This window comes from Phalacrocorax aristotelis, unplaced genomic scaffold (genome assembly GCF_949628215.1).
Source record: "Phalacrocorax aristotelis unplaced genomic scaffold, bGulAri2.1 scaffold_378, whole genome shotgun sequence".
NCBI lineage: Eukaryota > Metazoa > Chordata > Aves > Suliformes > Phalacrocoracidae > Phalacrocorax > Phalacrocorax aristotelis.
This window is the reverse complement of record NW_027441144.1, coordinates 1-17,096: the sequence shown is the minus strand read 5'-3', so window position 1 is coordinate 17,096 and position 17,096 is coordinate 1. Positions and strand designations below refer to the sequence as shown.

The following is a 17,096-nucleotide window of genomic DNA, read 5'->3' as shown; positions in this document are numbered from 1 at the left end:
GTTCTTCAGCGTGTTCCCCCTGCGCCGCCGCGGGACGCACCCCAGTGGGCCGGGGGCGCCCGCCCCGGGGGGATGGGGGGGGGGGCCGGGGGTCGCCGCGCGCCCGCCCCGGGACACACCCAGGGGATGCCCCATGATGGGGGGGGGGGACGGACACCCAGGGGTCACCCTGTGCCCGCCCCGGGAGATGGGGGACACCCAGGGGTCACCCTGTGCCCACCCTGGGAGATGGGGGACACCCAGGGGTCACCCTGTGCCCGCCCCGGGAGATGGGGGGACACCCAGGGGATGCCCCATGATGGGGGGGGGGGGGACGGACACCCAGGGGTCACCCTGTGCCCTCCCCAGGAGATGGGGGACACCCAGGGGTCACCCTGTGCCCGCCCCGGGAGATGGGGGACACCCAGGGGTCACCCTGTGCCCACCCTGGGAGATGGGGGACACCCAGGGGTCACCCTGCCCTGGGACATGGGGGACACCCAGGGGATACCCCATGATGGGGGGGGGGGACACCCAGGGGTCACCCTGTGCCCTCCCCAGGAGATGGGGGACACCCAGGGGTCACCCTGCCCTGGGACATGGGGGACACCCAGGGGATGCCCCACGATGGGGGGGGACACCCAGGGGTCACCCTGGGCCCGCCCCGGGAGATGGGGGACACCCAGGGGTCACCCTGTGCCCACCCTGGGACATGGGGGACACCCAGGGGATACCCCACGATGGGGGGGGGGGGACACCCAGGGGTCACCCTGTGCCCGCCCCGGGAGATGGGGGACACCCAGGGGTCACCCTGCCCTGGGACATGGGGGACACCCAGGGGATACCCCATGATGGGGGGGGGACACCCAGGGGTCACCCTGTGCCCTCCCCAGGAGATGGGGGACACCCAGGGGTCACCCTGCCCTGGGACATGGGGGACACCCAGGGGATGCCCCACGATGGGGGGGGGGACACCCAGGGGTCACCCTGTGCCCTCCCCAGGAGATGGGGGACACCCAGGGGACACCCCACGATGGGGGCGGACACCCAGGGGTCACCCTGTGCCCTCCCCAGGAGATGGGGGACACCCAGGGGTCACCCTACCCTGGGACATGCGGGACACCCAGGGGATGCCCCATGATGGGGGGGGGATGGACACCCAGGGGTCACCCTGTGCCCTCCCCACGAGATGGGGGACACCCAGGGGATACCCCACGATGGCGGGGGGACACCCAGGGGTCACCCTGTGCCCGCCCCGGGAGATGGGGGACACCCAGGGGATGCCCCACGATGGGGGGGGGACACCCAGGGGTCACCCTGTGCCCTCCCCAGGAGATGGGGGACACCCAGGGGACACCCCATGATGGGGGGGGACACCCAGGGGGACACAGCCGCACCTTGGCTTTGTTAGAGCCTGGCCTTGTTAGGAGCCCCCCTGAAATGTCTCAGGGGATGTTGGGGGGAAGGGGGGCACCATGTGGAACTGGGGTGGGGGGACCCCGGGGCCCACCAGGACACCCCCCAGGTGGGGCGTGGGAAGGCAGCAGCACCCCGGCTTCGTTAGCGCCGGCCTCGTTAGCGGCCCCGGCTCCCCAAGCTCCCAGAATCGTTAGGAGCCCCCCAAATTTTTAGGGTGACAGTGGGGGGGTGGGGGTGTCAGCCCCCCCAGCCAGGCAGAGCCAGGGGCCACAGGTTCACTAACCCTCGTTAGGCCTGGTTAGGGCTGGTTAAGGGGCCAATTAGGGCTGGTTAGGGCCGGTTAGGGGTCGGGGGGGGGGGCTGGGGGGGGGCCAGTTAAGGGTCGGGGGGGGCCCGCAGCCGCACCTGGGGCCGATGAGGAGCCCCACGAAGTTGATCTCGGGGTACTCGTCCTGCGGGATCATCACCTTGTCGCTGACCCGCGTCGCCGGCGGCCTGCGGGGGGAGGGGGGGTCAGGGGGAGCCCCGAACCGGCCGGCTCTGGCCCCGAAGCGGGGTGCCCCCCCCCGCCCTCACTTGTAGTCGGCGGGGGGCTTGAAGTCGGGGTTCAGGGCGACCATCTCGGTGATGAGGTTGTGCCGCTCCTCCTCCAGCTTCTTGCGCGTGCGGAACTCGCGCGTGTTCAGCCGCTTCCCCTCGCTGTTGTAGATGGGCTCCGGGGAGGGGGACCTGGGAGGGGGGGGCGGGCGGGGGGTCAGCGACCCCCCAGAGACCCCCTGACACCCCCCCGAGACCCCCCGCACCCCCCCCACAGCCGGGGCGGGGCTGCCCCCCCATCCGGGGGTCATTAATGGGGGGGGAAGAAGGGGGGCCGTTAATTAGCGCCCCCCAAATCAGCCCTTCTCTCCCGGGGGGGGGGGGCGGGGCGGGGGCGCCCCTCTCCCTTTTTTAGGCAAAAGTTGGGGTTTTGCCCCTTTTCTCCCTCAGTCGAGGCCCGTTTCGCCCCTTTTCTCCCTCAATCGAGGCCCGTTTCGCCCCGTCTCTCTGGTTTTTAAGAGGAAAAGCTTCCGGGTTTTTTTTTGGGGGGGGGAAGCTCCCTTTTTGGGTTGGTTTAACTAGTTTGTTTGTTTGTTTGTTTTTTTGGCAGCGCGGCGGCAGCTACGGAGGGAAGAGTCGAGGTCGGTTTAGCAGAGCCGTGGTTCGGGGGGAGAAAAGCCAGGATTAAAAATCAGAATCATCATCGATTAAAGGCAAAAATCATCAAGAGTAATTATGAAAAAGGAAAAAAAGTCACAATTCCTCCAAGTTTTGGTTAAGGTTTTCTTGCCGCCCCCCCCCGCCCCAACTCCCCCAAAGCCGCACAATTTAGGCGGAGGCTGCAGGAAGGGAAGAGCAGAGGCGGCTCCCGCGGAACCCTAACGTCCCGGGCGCCCGTCGGAGACCTGCACCCCTTTTGGGGCGAGAAAGAGACTTTTCGGGGTTACCAACCGCCCGGCGCCGCCGTCCTCGCGGCCTGAAGGGAACTGTCGACACGCGAAACGAAAGGTCAGCTAATCGCCGCTCGTTAATTAGCCGTTAATAACCGCCCCCCCCCCCCCCCCGCCCGCTAACGACGCCCCGGCTCCTTGATGCGCTGGGCCCTGGCGCGCTGCGGAGGAGCAAGGCTGGGTTATTGCGGATTTTCCTGGGTTTCCCCCCAAAACCCAAGCGCCGGGCGGGGCCCCCCTCCCCGCCCCGCCCCCCTCGCCCCGCCCGCCGGCCCCCTCATGAAGCCCCCGCCGCCGCAGGGGAGGGACCCCCGGCCCCAAAGAGGCAAGGACTGGGCGGGGGAGGGGCAATTTGACCATTTTGGGGGGAGGGAAACGGCGGCGGCCGCCCTCGGGAGCCGATTTTAACCAAATTGGGGGGAAACGAGGGGAAAAAGGTGGGGGGGGGCCGTGAAGAGGCGGCGGGGCAGGCGAGGAAGGCCCTGGATAGGCTCCTCCTCCTCCCCCTCCCCCCCGGCCACCATCAGGCTCACGGGGCTTGTTAAGCCGCCATGGGGGGGGGGCACTGATTAATTAATCCGCCGGGGGGGGGGCACTAATTAATTAATCCGCCGGGGGGGGGGCACTAATCCACGGGGTGTGAGGCTGCAGCCCCTCCCCCGGGGTGGGGGTGAGGGTGGGGGTCCCCGCTGCGGCGCCAGGGGAGCAAAAAATCGAGGTAATTGAGGGCAAGATGCGCCCCGGGGGGGGGGGGGCTGCGCCGGGGGGGGCTGCGCCGGGGTGGGGGGCTGCGCCCCGGGAGGGGGGGCTGCGCCCCGGGGGAAGGTCCCAACCTGTCCTCAGGGTTAGGGGGGATGCCCAGGTCTCCCGTGCGCAGTTTGCGAGTCAGGTCTTCGATCTGCAGTTGCACTGGAAGAAACCCGGTTAGGACAGAAAGGGGGGGGGGGGGAGACACAGTTACCAAAAAAAAGGACATTCTGGCCCAAAACAACAGACATTCCCACCAAAAGAGCGGCCGCTCCCGCCCGGCGCTGCCGAAAACCAGCGGCTTCGCCCCGGGGGGGGCGGGCGGCGGGACCCCGAAGGGACCCCGAGGCCAGGCGGGCCCGTGACACAACCAGCAGCTCGGTACCAAAACCCAGGCATTGTCACCCAAAACAACACATTGGTGCTAAAAAACCACCATTGTTACCTAAAGAAACGTCAATTATTACCTAAAAAAATAGGCATTGTTACCAAAACTAGGCATTGTTACCTAAACACACAAGTTATTACCCCCAAAAAAACAGGTTATTACTAGAAAATAGGCATTGTTATCAAAACTAGGCATTGTCACCTAGAAAACACAAGTTATTACCCCCCAAAAAACAGGTTATTACCAAAACTAGGCATTGTCACCTAGAAAACACAGGTTATTACCCAAAAAAACCCAAGTTATTACTGAAAATAGGCATTGTTATCAAAACTAGGCATTATTACCTAGAAAACCACACGTTATTACCTAAAAAAACCATGTTATTAATATAACTAAACATTTCTACCTAAAAAAAAATAGGCATTATTACCAAAACTAAGCATTGTAACCTAAAAAAATCACGTTATTACACAACTAAGCATTGTTATCTAAACACCAAACATTATCACCCAAAAAGAACGTTATTAACCAAACTACACATCGTTATTTAAAAAAATAAGCGTTATTACCTAAAGAAATACACGTTATTACCTAAAAAAACCACATTGTTATCAAAACTAGGCATCGTAACCCCAAAAAAAGACGTTATTGTTGAAATTAGCCATTATTACCCAAGAAAACAGACATCGTTACTTCAATAAACAGACATTATTAACAAAATCAAGCGTTATTATCCAAGAAAACAAACGTTATTACCAAAACTAGGCAATTCACTAAAAAAACACACATTTCATTAAAAACCACGTTATTACCTAAAAACCCACACGTTTTACCAAAACCAGGTGTTGTTACCAAAAAGCCCAGGCGGTGTCGCCCGACCACCCGGCCTGAGCGCCGGGAAAAGCGCACCGTTGCCCAAAAAGCAGCCGTTCTGACCCAAAAAGAGCAGGTTCCTGCCCAAGCGCACCCGTTCCCTCAAACGGGGCGGGGTTTGCCCCAAACCGGGGGGTTCTGTCCCCAAACGTGGGCCCTGGGTGGTGGGTGCTGGGCGCCCCAGCCCCAAACCGGGGGGTTCTGCCCCCAAACGCGGGCGCTGGGTGCCCCAGACCCAAATTGGGGGGTTCCGGCCCCAAATGTGGGCGCTGGGTGCCTCAGACCCAAATTGGGGGGGTTCCGGCCCCACATGCGGCTACTGGGAAGCGCCAAACCAGGGAGTTCTGGCCCCAAACGAGGGCGCTGAGCAGCCCCAAATCAGGGGGTTCTGTCCCTAAATGTGGGTGCCAGGTGCCCCAGCTCCAAATTGGGGGGTTCTGTCCCCAAACGAGGGCGCTGGGCAGGCCCAAACCTGGGGGGTTCTGTCCCTAAATGTGGGTGCCGGGTGCCAGGTACCCCAGCCCCAAATCAGGGGGTTCTGTCCCCACATGCGGCTACTGGGCAGCCCCAAACCGGGGAGGTCTGTCCCTAAATGTGGGTGCCAGGTACCCCAGCCCCAAACCGGGGGGTTCCGGCCCCAACCGAGGGCGCGGGGCAGCCCCAGAGCGGGGGGTTCCGTCCCCAGCCGCGGGCGCGGGGCGCAGCCCCCCCGGGGGTCCCGGCGCGGGACGCGGCGGCGTTACCGATGTAGGCGCGCTCCTGCTCGCGCGTCAGCCCGGGCGGGATGACCGTCGGCATCCCCGGGATCACCGTCTTCTGCTCCAGCGAGTCCTGGTTCCAGCGGCTCCGCTTCCGCTTCCGCGGGAAGTCTGCGAGAGGCCGGGGCACAAACACCCGTTGGGGCGGAAACACCCCGCTTTGGGCAAAAACGCCCCGGTTCGGGTGACCCCGGGGGTGGAAACACCCCACGTTGGGCAAAAACGCCCTGGTTTGGGCCGTTCTGGGGGAAAACACCCTGCTTTGGGCGACCCCGGGGGCGGAAACACCCTGCTTTGGGCAAAAACACCCCGGTTTGGGCAACCCCGGGGGATCTGGGGTCGCCCCGAGACCCCCCCCGGGGACACGCACGCAAGATGGCTGCGGGGGATGGGTCGCTCTGCCCCTGGTGGGAGTTCGGGGCCCCCCCTTTTACTCCTGCCCCCGCAAACCCCCCGGCTCACCTTTTACCCTTTGCCCCCCCCCACCCCCCACTTTCTTCCTGCTGTTTCCAGCCTCCCCCTAACCCCCCCCACCCCCCCTCGCCTCCCCCTAGCCCCCCATATTGTCCCTCGCCCTCCTGCCCCCCATAAACGCCCTTTGCCCCCCAACTCCCCTGACCCCCCCGTATCTCTCCTCACACCCCGTCACCCCCCTGACCCCCCCATAACCTCCCCCTTCCTTCCGGAGCTTCCCCAACCGCCAGGCCCCCCAATACCCCCCCCCCAAAATCTCCCTTCACCCCCCGTAACCTCTTGGGCCCCCGTCACCCCTCTGACCGCTCCCTTCCCCTTCCGGAGCTCCCCCACCCCCCTGTCGGCCCCCCAAACCCCCCTGCCGCCCCCCCAAATCGTCCCGACCCACTATATCTCCCGTCAGCCCGCCAAACCCCCCCTCCTTCCCGAGCTCCCCCACCCCCCTTGCCGGCCGCCCAAACCCCCCTGTCGCTCCCCCAAACCCCCCCTTCCTTCCGGAGCTCCCCCACCCCCCTGCCGTCCCCTAAAACCCCCCCGTCGCCCCCCAAAACGCCCACCCCCCCCTTCCTTCCGGAGCTCCCCCATCTCCCCCGTGCCCCAACCCCCTTGACTCCCCATAATCCCCCCCTCCTTCCGAAGCTCCCCCACCCCCCCCGTCGGCCCCCCAAAACCCCCCTGTCGCTCCCCCAAACCCCCCCTTCCTTCCAGAGCTACCCCACCCCCCGCCGGGCCCCCAAACCCCTCGATCCCTCCTAAACACCTCCAGTCCCCTCTTCCTCCCGCCGGCCCCCCCAAGCCCCCCGATCCCTCCTAAACCCCCCCGGTCCCCTCTTCCTCCCGCCGGCCCCCCCAAGCCCCCCGATCCCTCCTAAACCCCCCCGGTCCCCCCCGTCGGGCCGTACCTGACCTCCTGGAGCCCTTATGGCCGCCGGCCGCCCTCCCGCCCGCCTCGCTCTGCCCCGCGCCTCCCGCCGCGGCGCCGGCCGGGCCGGGCCCGCTCTCCTCGGGCCTCTGCGGGGCCGCGGCCGCCGCCACGGCCGGCTGCTGGGCCGCGGGGCCCGGCTGGGGCTGCGGCTGCGCCTGGGGGGGGGCGGCCGGCGGGGCCTGCGGGGCGGCGGGCGGGTCGTGCCCGGGGGGCGGCGAGGGGAAGCGGTACTGCCCATAGGCCGCGGGAGCCGCCGGCTGCGGCTGCGGCTGTTGCTGCTGCTGCGGGGCCGCCGGCGGCGCCTGGGCCGCCGGCTGCTGCTGCTGCTGCTGCTGCTGGGGCGGCGGGGGCGGCGGCGGCGGCGGCTGCTGCTGCGGCGGCTGGGGCTGAGGCGGCGGCGGGGGCGGCGGGGGCGGCGGGGGCGGCGGCGGCAGCGCGGCGAAGGGGTACGCGGCGGCCGCCATCGGGCCGAGCAGGGCCTGGCCGCCCGCGCCCGGCGGAGGAGGAGGCGGCGGCGGAGGCGGCGGCCCGGGAAGGACGATGCCGGGGGGCGGCGGCAGCGGGAAGCCGGGCTTCCCCGGCGGCGGCGGCGGGTGGAGCTTGCCCAGCGGCGTGGCGTTCGCCCCGGTCGCCATAGAAGCCTCCCCTCAGCCGCCGGCCTTCGCGAACCTTCCACGCCGCCTCAGCCCGCGCGCGACGCTCATTGGCCCGGCGGCACGTCCGTCAGAGCCGCCGCGCTTTCCCGTTGGGCGGCGGGGGTGCCAGTCTGCGCGCCGCGCTCAGCGATTGGGTGGGGGGGCGGGCGGTGGGGCGGGTACAAGCGCTGAGGCGGCGGAGATGGTGATTGGAGGGCGGGGGTGTCGATCAGGCGCGGCGCGAGTTGGGCGGGGCGGTGGAGGGCGGGCCCGCCCCGGGGGGACCGCCGCCATTGGCTACGCGTCGCCCCGCCCCGCGCCCCCGGACGGGGGCGTTGGTAGACCCCGTGCCGGGCACTGCTGACGTCGGCGCTTGCCTAGCCCCTCATTGGGCGGACGCCTACGCGACGCCTCATTGGCGGGCTCGCCCGTCGCGTAAGGGTCGCGCCGCTTGATTGGCGGAGGAGGGGCGAGGGGGCGGGCGGTGCCGCGCGGCGGAGCGCAGCCCGCCAAAACCTCGCGGCGAAGCATCGCGAGAGTTCGTCCGGCGCCGCCCCCCCCCCGCGCGCAAAGGCTCATGGGAGGCGGCGCCCACCCCTCCCCCCCCCCGCCCGGGACCCCCCCAAATCCCCCCCAAAACCCCCCAAATCCGGCCCAAACCCCCCCCCCAGCCGTGCCGGAACCCCCAGCCCCGCCCCCGGGCCCCCCCGTCCCCCCAAAGACCCCCCCTGGACCCTCCCAACCCCCCCCCCGAGCCCCCAAATCCCCTCCTGGACCCCCAAATCCCCCCCAACCCCCTCTGAACTTCCGAACTCGCCCGGAAACCCCCAAAACCCCCCCCGGACCCCCAAAGACCCCCCCAAACGCCCTCCTAAATCCCCCCTCGCGCCCCCAAATCCGCCCCGGCCCCCCCCAACACCCCCTGGACCCCCTAAATCCCCTTCTGGACCCCCAAATCCCCCCCAAACCCGCTCGGCGCCTCCAAACCCACCCAGACCCCCCACTGAACCCCCCAAGACCCCCCTAAACCCCCTCCAGGACCCCCAAATCTGCTCCAGACCCCCCCAAACACCCCCCCTCTTCCCCTAAATCCCCTCCTGGACCCCCAAACCGTCTCTGAGCCCCCAAAGACCTCCCCGGACCCCCCCAGGTGCCCCCAAGCCCCCACATCCCCCTGCACCCCCCAAAACTCCCCCAGAACCCCCCAAAGACCCCCGGACCCCCCCTAAATCCCCCCATAAACCCTCCCTGAACCCCAAATCCCCTCTGAACCCACAAAGACCCCCCTGGACCCTCCCCCAATTTCCCCTTGACCCCCCCCCGGACCCCCAAATCTCCCCCAGAACCCCCAAATCCATCCCGGTGTCCCCCAAACCCCACCAAAATCCCCCCCGGCCCCCCCAAACCCCCCCCGAACCCCCAAACCCTCCCCGGCCCCCCAACCCCCCAAACCCTCCCCGGCCCCCCCAAACCCTCCACGGCCCCCCCGAACCCCCCCCAAACCCACCCCGGCCCCCCCAAACCCACCCCGAACCCCCAAACCCCCCCCGAACCCCCCAAACCCTCCCCGGCCCCCCCAACCCCCCCCGAACCCCCCCCGAACCCCCAAACCCTCCCCGGCCCCCCCAACCCCCCCCAAACCCACCCCGGCCCCCCCAAACCCACCCCGAACCCCCAAACCCCCCCCGAACCCCCCAAACCCTCCCCGAACCCCCAAACCCTCCCCGGCCCCCCCAAACCCCCCCCGAACCCCCAAACCCTCCCCGGCCCCCCCAACCCCCCCCAAACCCTCCCCGGCCCCCCAAACCCCCCCCGAACCCCCAAACCCTCCCCGGCCCCCCCAAAACCCCCCCAAACCCCAACACTTTCTCTCAGGTCCACGTTTATTCCCCTCCCCCCCCCCCGGGGCTCGTTCCAGCGCGAACCCCCAAACCGGGGGGGGGGGGGGCACCCCCAAACCAGCCCCCCCAAACCGCCGGGGGGGGGGCACCACCCCTTATTGCAGGTTGGGGGGGCCCCCGCTTTCTCAGGATGGTTGGTTTTCTTGGGGCGGGGTCCCCCTTTAAAATTAAGGGGGTCCCCTTAAAATTGGGGGGCGCCCCCAAAATGGGGGGGGGTCCCCCCCTAAAAGCTGCTCTGGTGGCCGGTGAGGAGGTGGAGGCTGGCGGGGGCCTGGGGGTCCCCCACGGGGCGGCTCTCCAGGATGATGTCCCTGGGGGGGGGTCACGGGGTTGGGGGGGACCCCCGGAACTGGGGGGGACCCCCCCAAAATGGGGACACCCCCCCCCGGTACCTGTTGGCCCCCAGGACGCGGAACACGCGGGACTCGTCCATCACCTCCTGCGTCACCTGGGGGGGGCACGGGGGGGGATGGGGGGGGACACCCCAAATCTGGCCTCGCCCCCCCCAACCGCGGCCCCCCCCCAAACTTCAGCCCCCTGTCACCCCCAGCCCCACAAATAGTGCCCCCAAACCCCCCCTGCACCCCCACCCCCCCCCGCACCCCCCGCACCCCCAGCCCCACAAATAGTGCCCCCAAACCCCCCCGGCACCCCCACCCCCCCCCGCACCCCCCGCACCCCCAGACCCACCTCGTTGCCCCCCAGGCTGCGCCCCTGCACCCCCCCACACCCCCCCCGCACCCCCCCGCACCCCCAGACCCACCTCGTTGCCCCCCAGGCTGCGCCCCTGCACCCCCACACACCCCCCCCCGCACCCCCCCGCACCCCCAGACCCACCTCGTTGCCCCCCAGGCTGCGCCCCTGCACCCCCGCACACCCCCCCCGCACCCCCCCGCACCCCCAGACCCACCTCGTTGCCCCCCAGGCTGCGCCCCTGCACCCCCGCACACCCCCCCCGCACCCCCCCGCACCCCCAGACCCACCTCGTTGCCCCCCAGGCTGCGCCCCTGCACCCCCGCACACCCCCCCCGCACCCCCCCGCACCCCCAGACCCACCTCGTTGCCCCCCAGGCTGCGCCCCTGCACCCCCGCACACCCCCCCCGCACCCCCCCGCACCCCCAGACCCACCTCGTTGCCCCCCAGGCTGCGCCCCTGCACCCCGTGGCGCCCGAAGGCCAGGACACTGTCCCGCAGACACACTGCGCCCCCAAATCCCCGTGAGCCCCCAAACACCGCGGGGGCCCCGAGACCCCCCCGCGGCACCCCGAGACCGCCCCCCGGGCCCGCCGAACCCCGAGACCCCCCCGCGGCACCCCGAGACCCCCCCCCGGGCCCGCCGAACCCCGAGACCCCCCCCCGGGGCACCCCGAGACCCCTCCCCGGGCCCGCCGAACCCCGAGCCCCCCCCGGGCACCCCGAGCCCCCCCGGGCCCGCCGAACCCCGAGACCCCCCCCCCGCGGCACCCCGAGCCCCCCCCGGGCACCCCGAGCCCCCCCGGGCCCGCCGAACCCCGAGACCCCCCCCCGGGGAACCCCGAGACCCCCCCCCGGGCACCCCGAGACCCCCCCCCGGGGCACCCCAAGACCCCCCCCCGGGCCCGCCGAACCCCGAGACCCCCCCCGGGGCACCCCGAGACCCCCCCGGGGCACCCTGAGACCCCCCCTCACCGAGGGTCTCCACGGGGAAGTCGAAGGTGAGGTGGGGGGCCCAGGGCGGGGAGGGGGCGCCCCCCCAGATCCACCAGCCAGACACAGCCTGGGGGGGGGGCAGGGCTGGGGACCCCGGCGCCCCCAAACCCCCCCGGCCCCCCCCAAACCCCCCCTGCCCCACATAACACCCCCCAGCCCCCCAATACCCCCGTCCCCCCGACCCTCCCCGGCCCCCCAACCCCTCCCTGTCCCCCCCAAACCCCCCCAAACCCCCCCGAACCCCCCCGACCCCTCCCAAACCCCCCCGGACCCCCCCCTCGCCCCCCGACCCCCCGCCACCCCATACCCCCCGGACACCCCGGACCCCCCCGACCCCCCCGACCCCCCCCAAACCCCCCCGGACACCCCGGACCCCCCCGACCCCCCCCAAACCCCCCCGGACCCCCCCGGACCCCCCCGGGCTCACGCTCGAAGCAGACGAGGGCGGCGTCGGGCCCCACCTGGGCCACGTGCGTGGCCTCGCGGGCGGGGGGGGCTGCGGGGGGGGCTGCGGGGGGGGCGGGGGTCCCCAAAGTGCCCCCAAATCGCCCCCCCGGAACAGACCCCCCTCCCAGACCCCCCAACCCCTCCCCGGCCCCCCAACCCCCCCCAGCCCCCCCCCGGACCCCAAGATCCCCCCCCCCCGCACCCCCAAATCCCCCCCCCAGCCCCCCCCAGGACCCCAAGATCCCCCCCCGCACCCCCAAATCCCCCCCCAGCCCCCCCCGGACCCCAAGATCCCCCCCCGCACCCCCAAATCCCCCCCCGCCCCCCCGGACCCCAAGATCCCCCCCCGCACCCCCAAATCCCCCCCCAGCCCCCCCCGGACCCCAAGATCCCCCCCCGCACCCCCAAATCCCCCCCCGCCCCCCCCGGACCCCAAGATCCCCCCCCCGCACCCCCAAATCCCCCCCCAGCCCCCCCCCGTCCCCAAGATCCCCCCCCGCACCCCCAAATCCCCCCCCAGCCCCCTCCGGACCCCAAGATCCCCCCCCCGCACCCCCAAATCCCCCCCCAGCCCCCCCCCGGACCCCAAGATCCCCCCCCGCACCCCCAAATCCCCCCCCAGCCCCCCCCGGACCCCAAGATCCCCCCCCGCACCCCCCAAATCCCCCCCCGCCCCCCCCGGACCCCAAGATCCCCCCCCCGCACCCCCAAATCCCCCCCCAGCCCCCCCCCGGACCCCAAGATCCCCCCCCCGCACCCCCAAATCCCCCCTCAGCCCCCCCCCGGACCCCAAGATCCCCCCCCGCACCCCCAAATCCCCCCCCAGCCCCTCCCCGGACCCCAAGATCCCCCCCCCGCACCCCCAATCCCCCCCCAGCCCCTCCCCGGACCCCAAGATCCCCCCCCCGCACCCCCAAATCCCCCCCTCAGCCCCTCCCCGGACCCCAAGATCCCCCCCCCGCACCCCCAAATCCCCCCCCGCCCCCCCCGGACCCCAAGATCCCCCCCCCGCACCCCCAAATCCCCCCCCAGCCCCCCCCCGGACCCCAAGATCCCCCCCCCCGCACCCCCCAAATCCCCCCCTCAGCCCCTCCCCGGACCCCAAGATCCCCCCCCCCCGCACCCCCAAATCCCCCCCCAGCCCCTCCCCGGACCCCAAGATCCCCCCCCCGCACCCCCAAATCCCCCCCCGCCCCCCCCCGGACCCCAAGATCGCCCCCCGCACCCCCAAATCCCCCCCTCAGCCCCCCCCCGCACCCCCAAATCCCCCCCCCGCCCCCCCCAGGACCCCAAGATCGCCCCCCCGCCCCCGCGAGCCTCACCGGGGGGGGGCTCGGGGGCGCCCCCCGCCCCCAGCAGCCGGAAGCGGAGGCGGCCGCGGGGGGGGCGGGGGGGGGGCCGCCCCCCAGGCAGATTTTGGGGGTCGCCCCCCCCGGCACCAGCAGCAGCTCGAAGAGCGCCGGAGGGGGGGGCGGGGCCACGGGCACGCGCTGGGGGGGGGCGGGGGGGGGGTCAGCGCTCCCCCTTCACCCGGCCCCCCCCCTCCCGAACCCCCCCCGGCCCCCCCGGCCCCCCCCTCACCTGCAGGAGGGCGAAGCGGCGGCGGGGGGGGGCTCCAGCGCAGCAGGAGGGCGGCGGTGGGGAGGGCGACCCCCAGGAACGCGCGGCCCCCCCCGGGGGTCCCCGGCTGGGGGGGTCCCGCCGCGAGAGTGACCCCCCCGCCCCGCCCCGTCCCTGCCCCGGCTCCCCCATGGCTGGGGGCACCCGCCCCCCCGCGGGGACCCCCCCGGCACCCCCCCCCCGCACCCCAAACCCTGAGACCCCCCGCCCCACCTGGGACCCCCCCCCAGACCCCCCCCCCCAACCCGGGGGTCACCCCAAACCCCGGGACCCCCCCTCCCCCAGCCGGGACCCCCCCACACACACCAAAGGACCCCCCCCAACCCACCCCCCCATGACCGGGCCCCCCCCACCAGCCCCCCCCGTGCCCCCCCATAGCGCCCCCCGGCCCCCCCCGCCCACCCGAGCCCCCCCACAGGCCCCCCTGGCCCCCCCACAGCGCCCCCCGCCCCCCCGGGCCCCCGGACCCCCCCAGCCCCCCCCCCGCCCCCTGGACCCCCCCCCCAGCCCCCCCGGGCCCCCGGACCCCCCAGCCCCCCCCGCCCCCCGGACCCCCCCCACAGCCCCCCCGGGCCCCCCCCTTACCCACGCAGCAGCGCAGGCAGCCCTTGGTGTGGGGCACCTTGGAGGAGAGGGGGCCCCGCCTGGGGGCGGTAATGGGGGGCGGCCCCATGGAGGGGGAGTTGGGGGGCAGCCCCATAGCGCGGGGGGCAGCAGGGGGCAGTGGGGGGGCAGGTGTGGGGCAGGTGTGGGGCAGCCCCGCGGCGGGGGGGCAGCGGGGGGGGCAGGTGTGGGGCAGCCCCATAGCAGCAGGGGGGCAGGTGTGGGGCAGCCCCGCGGCGGGGGGGGCAGCGGGGGGGCAGGTGTGGGGCAGGTGTGGGACAGCCCCGCGACGGGGGGGCAGCGGGGGGGCAGGTGTGGGGCAGGTGTGGGGCAGCCCCACGGCGGCGGGCCGTTACCGGGGCAGGAGGCGGCGGCGCGGCTGCAGGAGCCCCGGCAGGTCGTGGCAGAGGAGCTGGGGGGGCTGCCCTGGGGGGGGGACACGCGGCTGCCCCACGGCCTGGCCCCACAGAGACCCCAGCCCCCCATAGCCCGGCCCCACACCTCCCCGGCCCCCCCCAGCCCCCCATAGCCCAGCCCCACATCTCACCGCACCCCCCCAGCCCCCCCCCATAGCCCAGCCCCCCAACACCACCAGCCCCACATCACTCCAGAACCCCCCCAGCCCCATAACAGCTCCCCCCGCCCCCTGTATCCCAGCCCCACATCTCCCCCCAGCCCCCCCAGCCCCACATCTCCCCACGGCAGCCCCCCCAGCCCCACATCTCCCCCCAGCGCCCTCAGCCCCACATCTCCCCCCAGCCCCACATCTCCCCACGGCAGCCCCCCCCAGCCCCACATATCCACCCAGCCCCTCAGCCCCACATCTCCCCCCGGCAGCCCCCTCCAGCCCCACATCTCCCCCCAGCGCCCTCAGCCCCACATCTCCCCCCGGCAGCCCCCCCCAGCTCCCCATCTCCCCCCAGCCCCCCAGCCCCACATCTCCCCACGGCAGCCCCCCCCAGCTCCCCATCTCCCCCCAGCCCCCCAGCCCCACATCTCCCGCCGGCAGCCCCCCCCAGCTCCCCATCTCCCCCCAGCGGCCTCAGCCCCACATCTCCCTCCGGCAGCCCCCCCCAGCTCCCCATCTCCCCCCAGCACCCCAGCCCCACATCTCCCTCCGGCAGCCCCCCCCAGCTCCCCATCTCCCCCCAGCCCCCCAGCCCCACATCTCCCTCCGGCAGCCCCCCCCAGCTCCCCATCTCCCCCCAGCGCCCTCAGCCCCACATCTTCCCCCGGCAGACCTCCCCAGCCCCACATCTCCCCCCAGCCCCCCAGCCCCACATATCCCCACGGCAGCCCCCCCCAGCCCCCCATCTCCACCCAGCCCCCCCCAGCCCCCCAAGTCCCCCCACCTGCGAGCGTGAGCAGGACGTCGCTGATGCAGTGCAGCCAGGTGCAGCGCTGGGGCAGGAGCTGGGGGGGGGGGCAGAGGTTTTGGGGGGGGTCCCGTCTCCGGGGGGGCGCTCCCCCGGCCCCCCCCCCGGCCCCCTCAGCCCCCCCCAGCCCCCCACCTTCTGCGGCGTGTCCTCCTGCAGCTCCCGCAGGTTGAGGGCGAAGAGCCCCTCGTCCGCCCCCAGCAGCAGGTGCAGATCTGGGGGGCAGGGGGGGATGTGGGGGGTCGGTGGGGGAGGGGGGCTCGGGGGGTGGGGGAGGGGGGCTCGGGGGGTGGGGGAGGGGACCCCCCCGCCCCCCACCTCGCGTCTCGGGGTGCGCCCAGGTGAGGGCGGCGCTGATGCGCAGCGAGCAGCGGTCCAGGACCTTGGCGAAGCAGGCGCCCATCTGGGGGGGACACGGTCAGAGCCCCCCCATCCCTGCCCCCCATCCCTGCCCCCCATCCCTGCCCCCCATGCCTGCCCCCCATGCCTGCCCCCCATCCCTGCCCCCCCATGCCTGCCCCCCATGCCTGCCCCCCATCCCTGTCCCCCCATCCCTGTCCCCCCATCCCTGCCCCCCCATGCCTGCCCCCCCATCCCTGCCCCCCCATCCCTGCCCCGCATCCCTGCCCCCCATGCCTGCCCCCCATGCCTGCCCCCCATCCCTGCCCCCCATGCCTGCCCCCCCATCCCTGCCCCCCCATCCCTGCCCCCCATGCCTGCCCCCCATCCCTGCCCCCCCATCCCCTGCCCCCCCTGCCTGCCCCCCATGCCTGCCCCCCATGCCTGCCCCCCATCCCTGACCCCCCATCCCTGACCCCCATCCCTGACCCCCCCCCCCACTCACGGGGACTTCGGGGGTCGGGGGGAGCCCGTGGCAGGGGGGTCTCTGCAAGGTAGGGGGGGCCGTCAGTGTGTCCCCCCCCAATTTGGGATCCCCCCCCCCCATCCTGGGGGGACCCAGGGGTGCGGGGGGGGGCGGGGGGGGCGGGGCACCCACCTCCAGCCCGGCGCTGGCCCAGCCTAGGGGCGAACTGGGGGGGCTGGGGGGGGGGCGGCGGGGCCCCCCCCCTCGTTGGGGGTGCTCGGGGGGCTCTCCTCGGGGGGGGCGCTCGGGGGGGGGCCCCTCGGGGGGGGGCCGGCTCCCAGCCCCCCCCCCTCCCAAAGGGGCGCTTCGGGGGGGGGCGAGGGCGGGTCCGGGAGGTCCTGGGGGGGGGGGGGGGCACAGAGGAGTGAGGGGGGGGCAGCACCCCCGCTGTGGGGGGGGGGTCGGGGGGTGTGGGGGGCACCTACCTGGGGGGCGGCGGGGCGGACGGTCAGGCTCCTGGGGGGGCACGGGGGGGTCAGGGGGGGCGGGGGGTCCCCACGGGTTTGGGGGCTCCCCCCGAGGGGTTCCAAGGGTTTGGGGGGGGCGCGGGGCCTTTGGGGGGGCCCCCGAGAGGCCCCAGGGGTCTGGGGACCCCCCTCGACGGGACACAGGGGTCGGGGGGGGGGGGCCCACGGTTTTGGGGGGGGGCCCGGGGGGGTTGGGGACCCCCCCCTCACCGCTGCTCCAGGGCGTCCTCCACCGACTGCAGGAGGCTCCTGGGGGGCGAGATGGGGGGGGGGTGAGCCCCACGGGGGGGGCACCCCCAAACCTGACCCCTCCCCCCCCCCACTTACTCTTCATCTCCCAGGAAGGTCCAGTCGTCATCATCCTCCTCGCTCTGCCCGGGGGGGGGTCAGGGGCGCTGGGGCACCCCCACCCCCCCCAAGCCCCCCCGGAGCCCCCAAACCT

At 72.6% G+C, this 17,096-nt stretch overlaps 2 protein-coding genes and 1 long non-coding RNA gene across 3 annotated transcripts; all 3 read right to left on the bottom strand.

Moving 5' to 3' along the window:
* Nucleotides 1–3: 3 nt before the first annotated feature.
* On the bottom strand, nucleotides 4–7,734 carry LOC142050949 (uncharacterized; the record flags this gene model as incomplete). The annotated part of the gene is made up of 6 exons (XM_075080152.1): nucleotides 7,028–7,734; nucleotides 5,637–5,762; nucleotides 3,719–3,794; nucleotides 1,975–2,127; nucleotides 1,804–1,893; nucleotides 4–19 (listed from the first exon to the last, which is right to left on the bottom strand). Coding segments are annotated over exons 1-6 (1,119 nt in total), but the record flags the coding sequence as incomplete, so codon positions are not given.
* A 1,827-nt stretch (nucleotides 7,735–9,561) lies between these two features.
* Nucleotides 9,562–16,357, bottom strand: LOC142050946 (mitogen-activated protein kinase kinase kinase kinase 2-like). The gene is made up of 13 exons (XM_075080151.1): nucleotides 16,320–16,357; nucleotides 16,167–16,208; nucleotides 15,641–15,725; nucleotides 15,458–15,537; nucleotides 15,299–15,359; nucleotides 14,303–14,372; nucleotides 13,929–13,987; nucleotides 13,305–13,410; nucleotides 13,046–13,213; nucleotides 11,704–11,772; nucleotides 11,256–11,343; nucleotides 9,979–10,034; nucleotides 9,562–9,897 (listed from the first exon to the last, which is right to left on the bottom strand). The coding sequence occupies exons 3-13, from the start codon at nucleotides 15,723–15,725 to the stop codon at nucleotides 9,810–9,812; spliced, it is 930 nt and encodes a 309-aa protein (XP_074936252.1). The 5' UTR covers nucleotides 16,167–16,208; nucleotides 16,320–16,357; the 3' UTR covers nucleotides 9,562–9,809.
* Nucleotides 16,358–16,425: 68 nt separating this feature from the next.
* On the bottom strand, nucleotides 16,426–17,084 carry LOC142050948 (uncharacterized). Its single transcript, XR_012658222.1, has 4 exons — nucleotides 16,982–17,084; nucleotides 16,865–16,903; nucleotides 16,613–16,643; nucleotides 16,426–16,525 (listed from the first exon to the last, which is right to left on the bottom strand). It is a non-coding gene; the product is annotated as an uncharacterized LOC142050948 (long non-coding RNA).
* Between the last annotated feature and the right edge of the window lie 12 nt (nucleotides 17,085–17,096).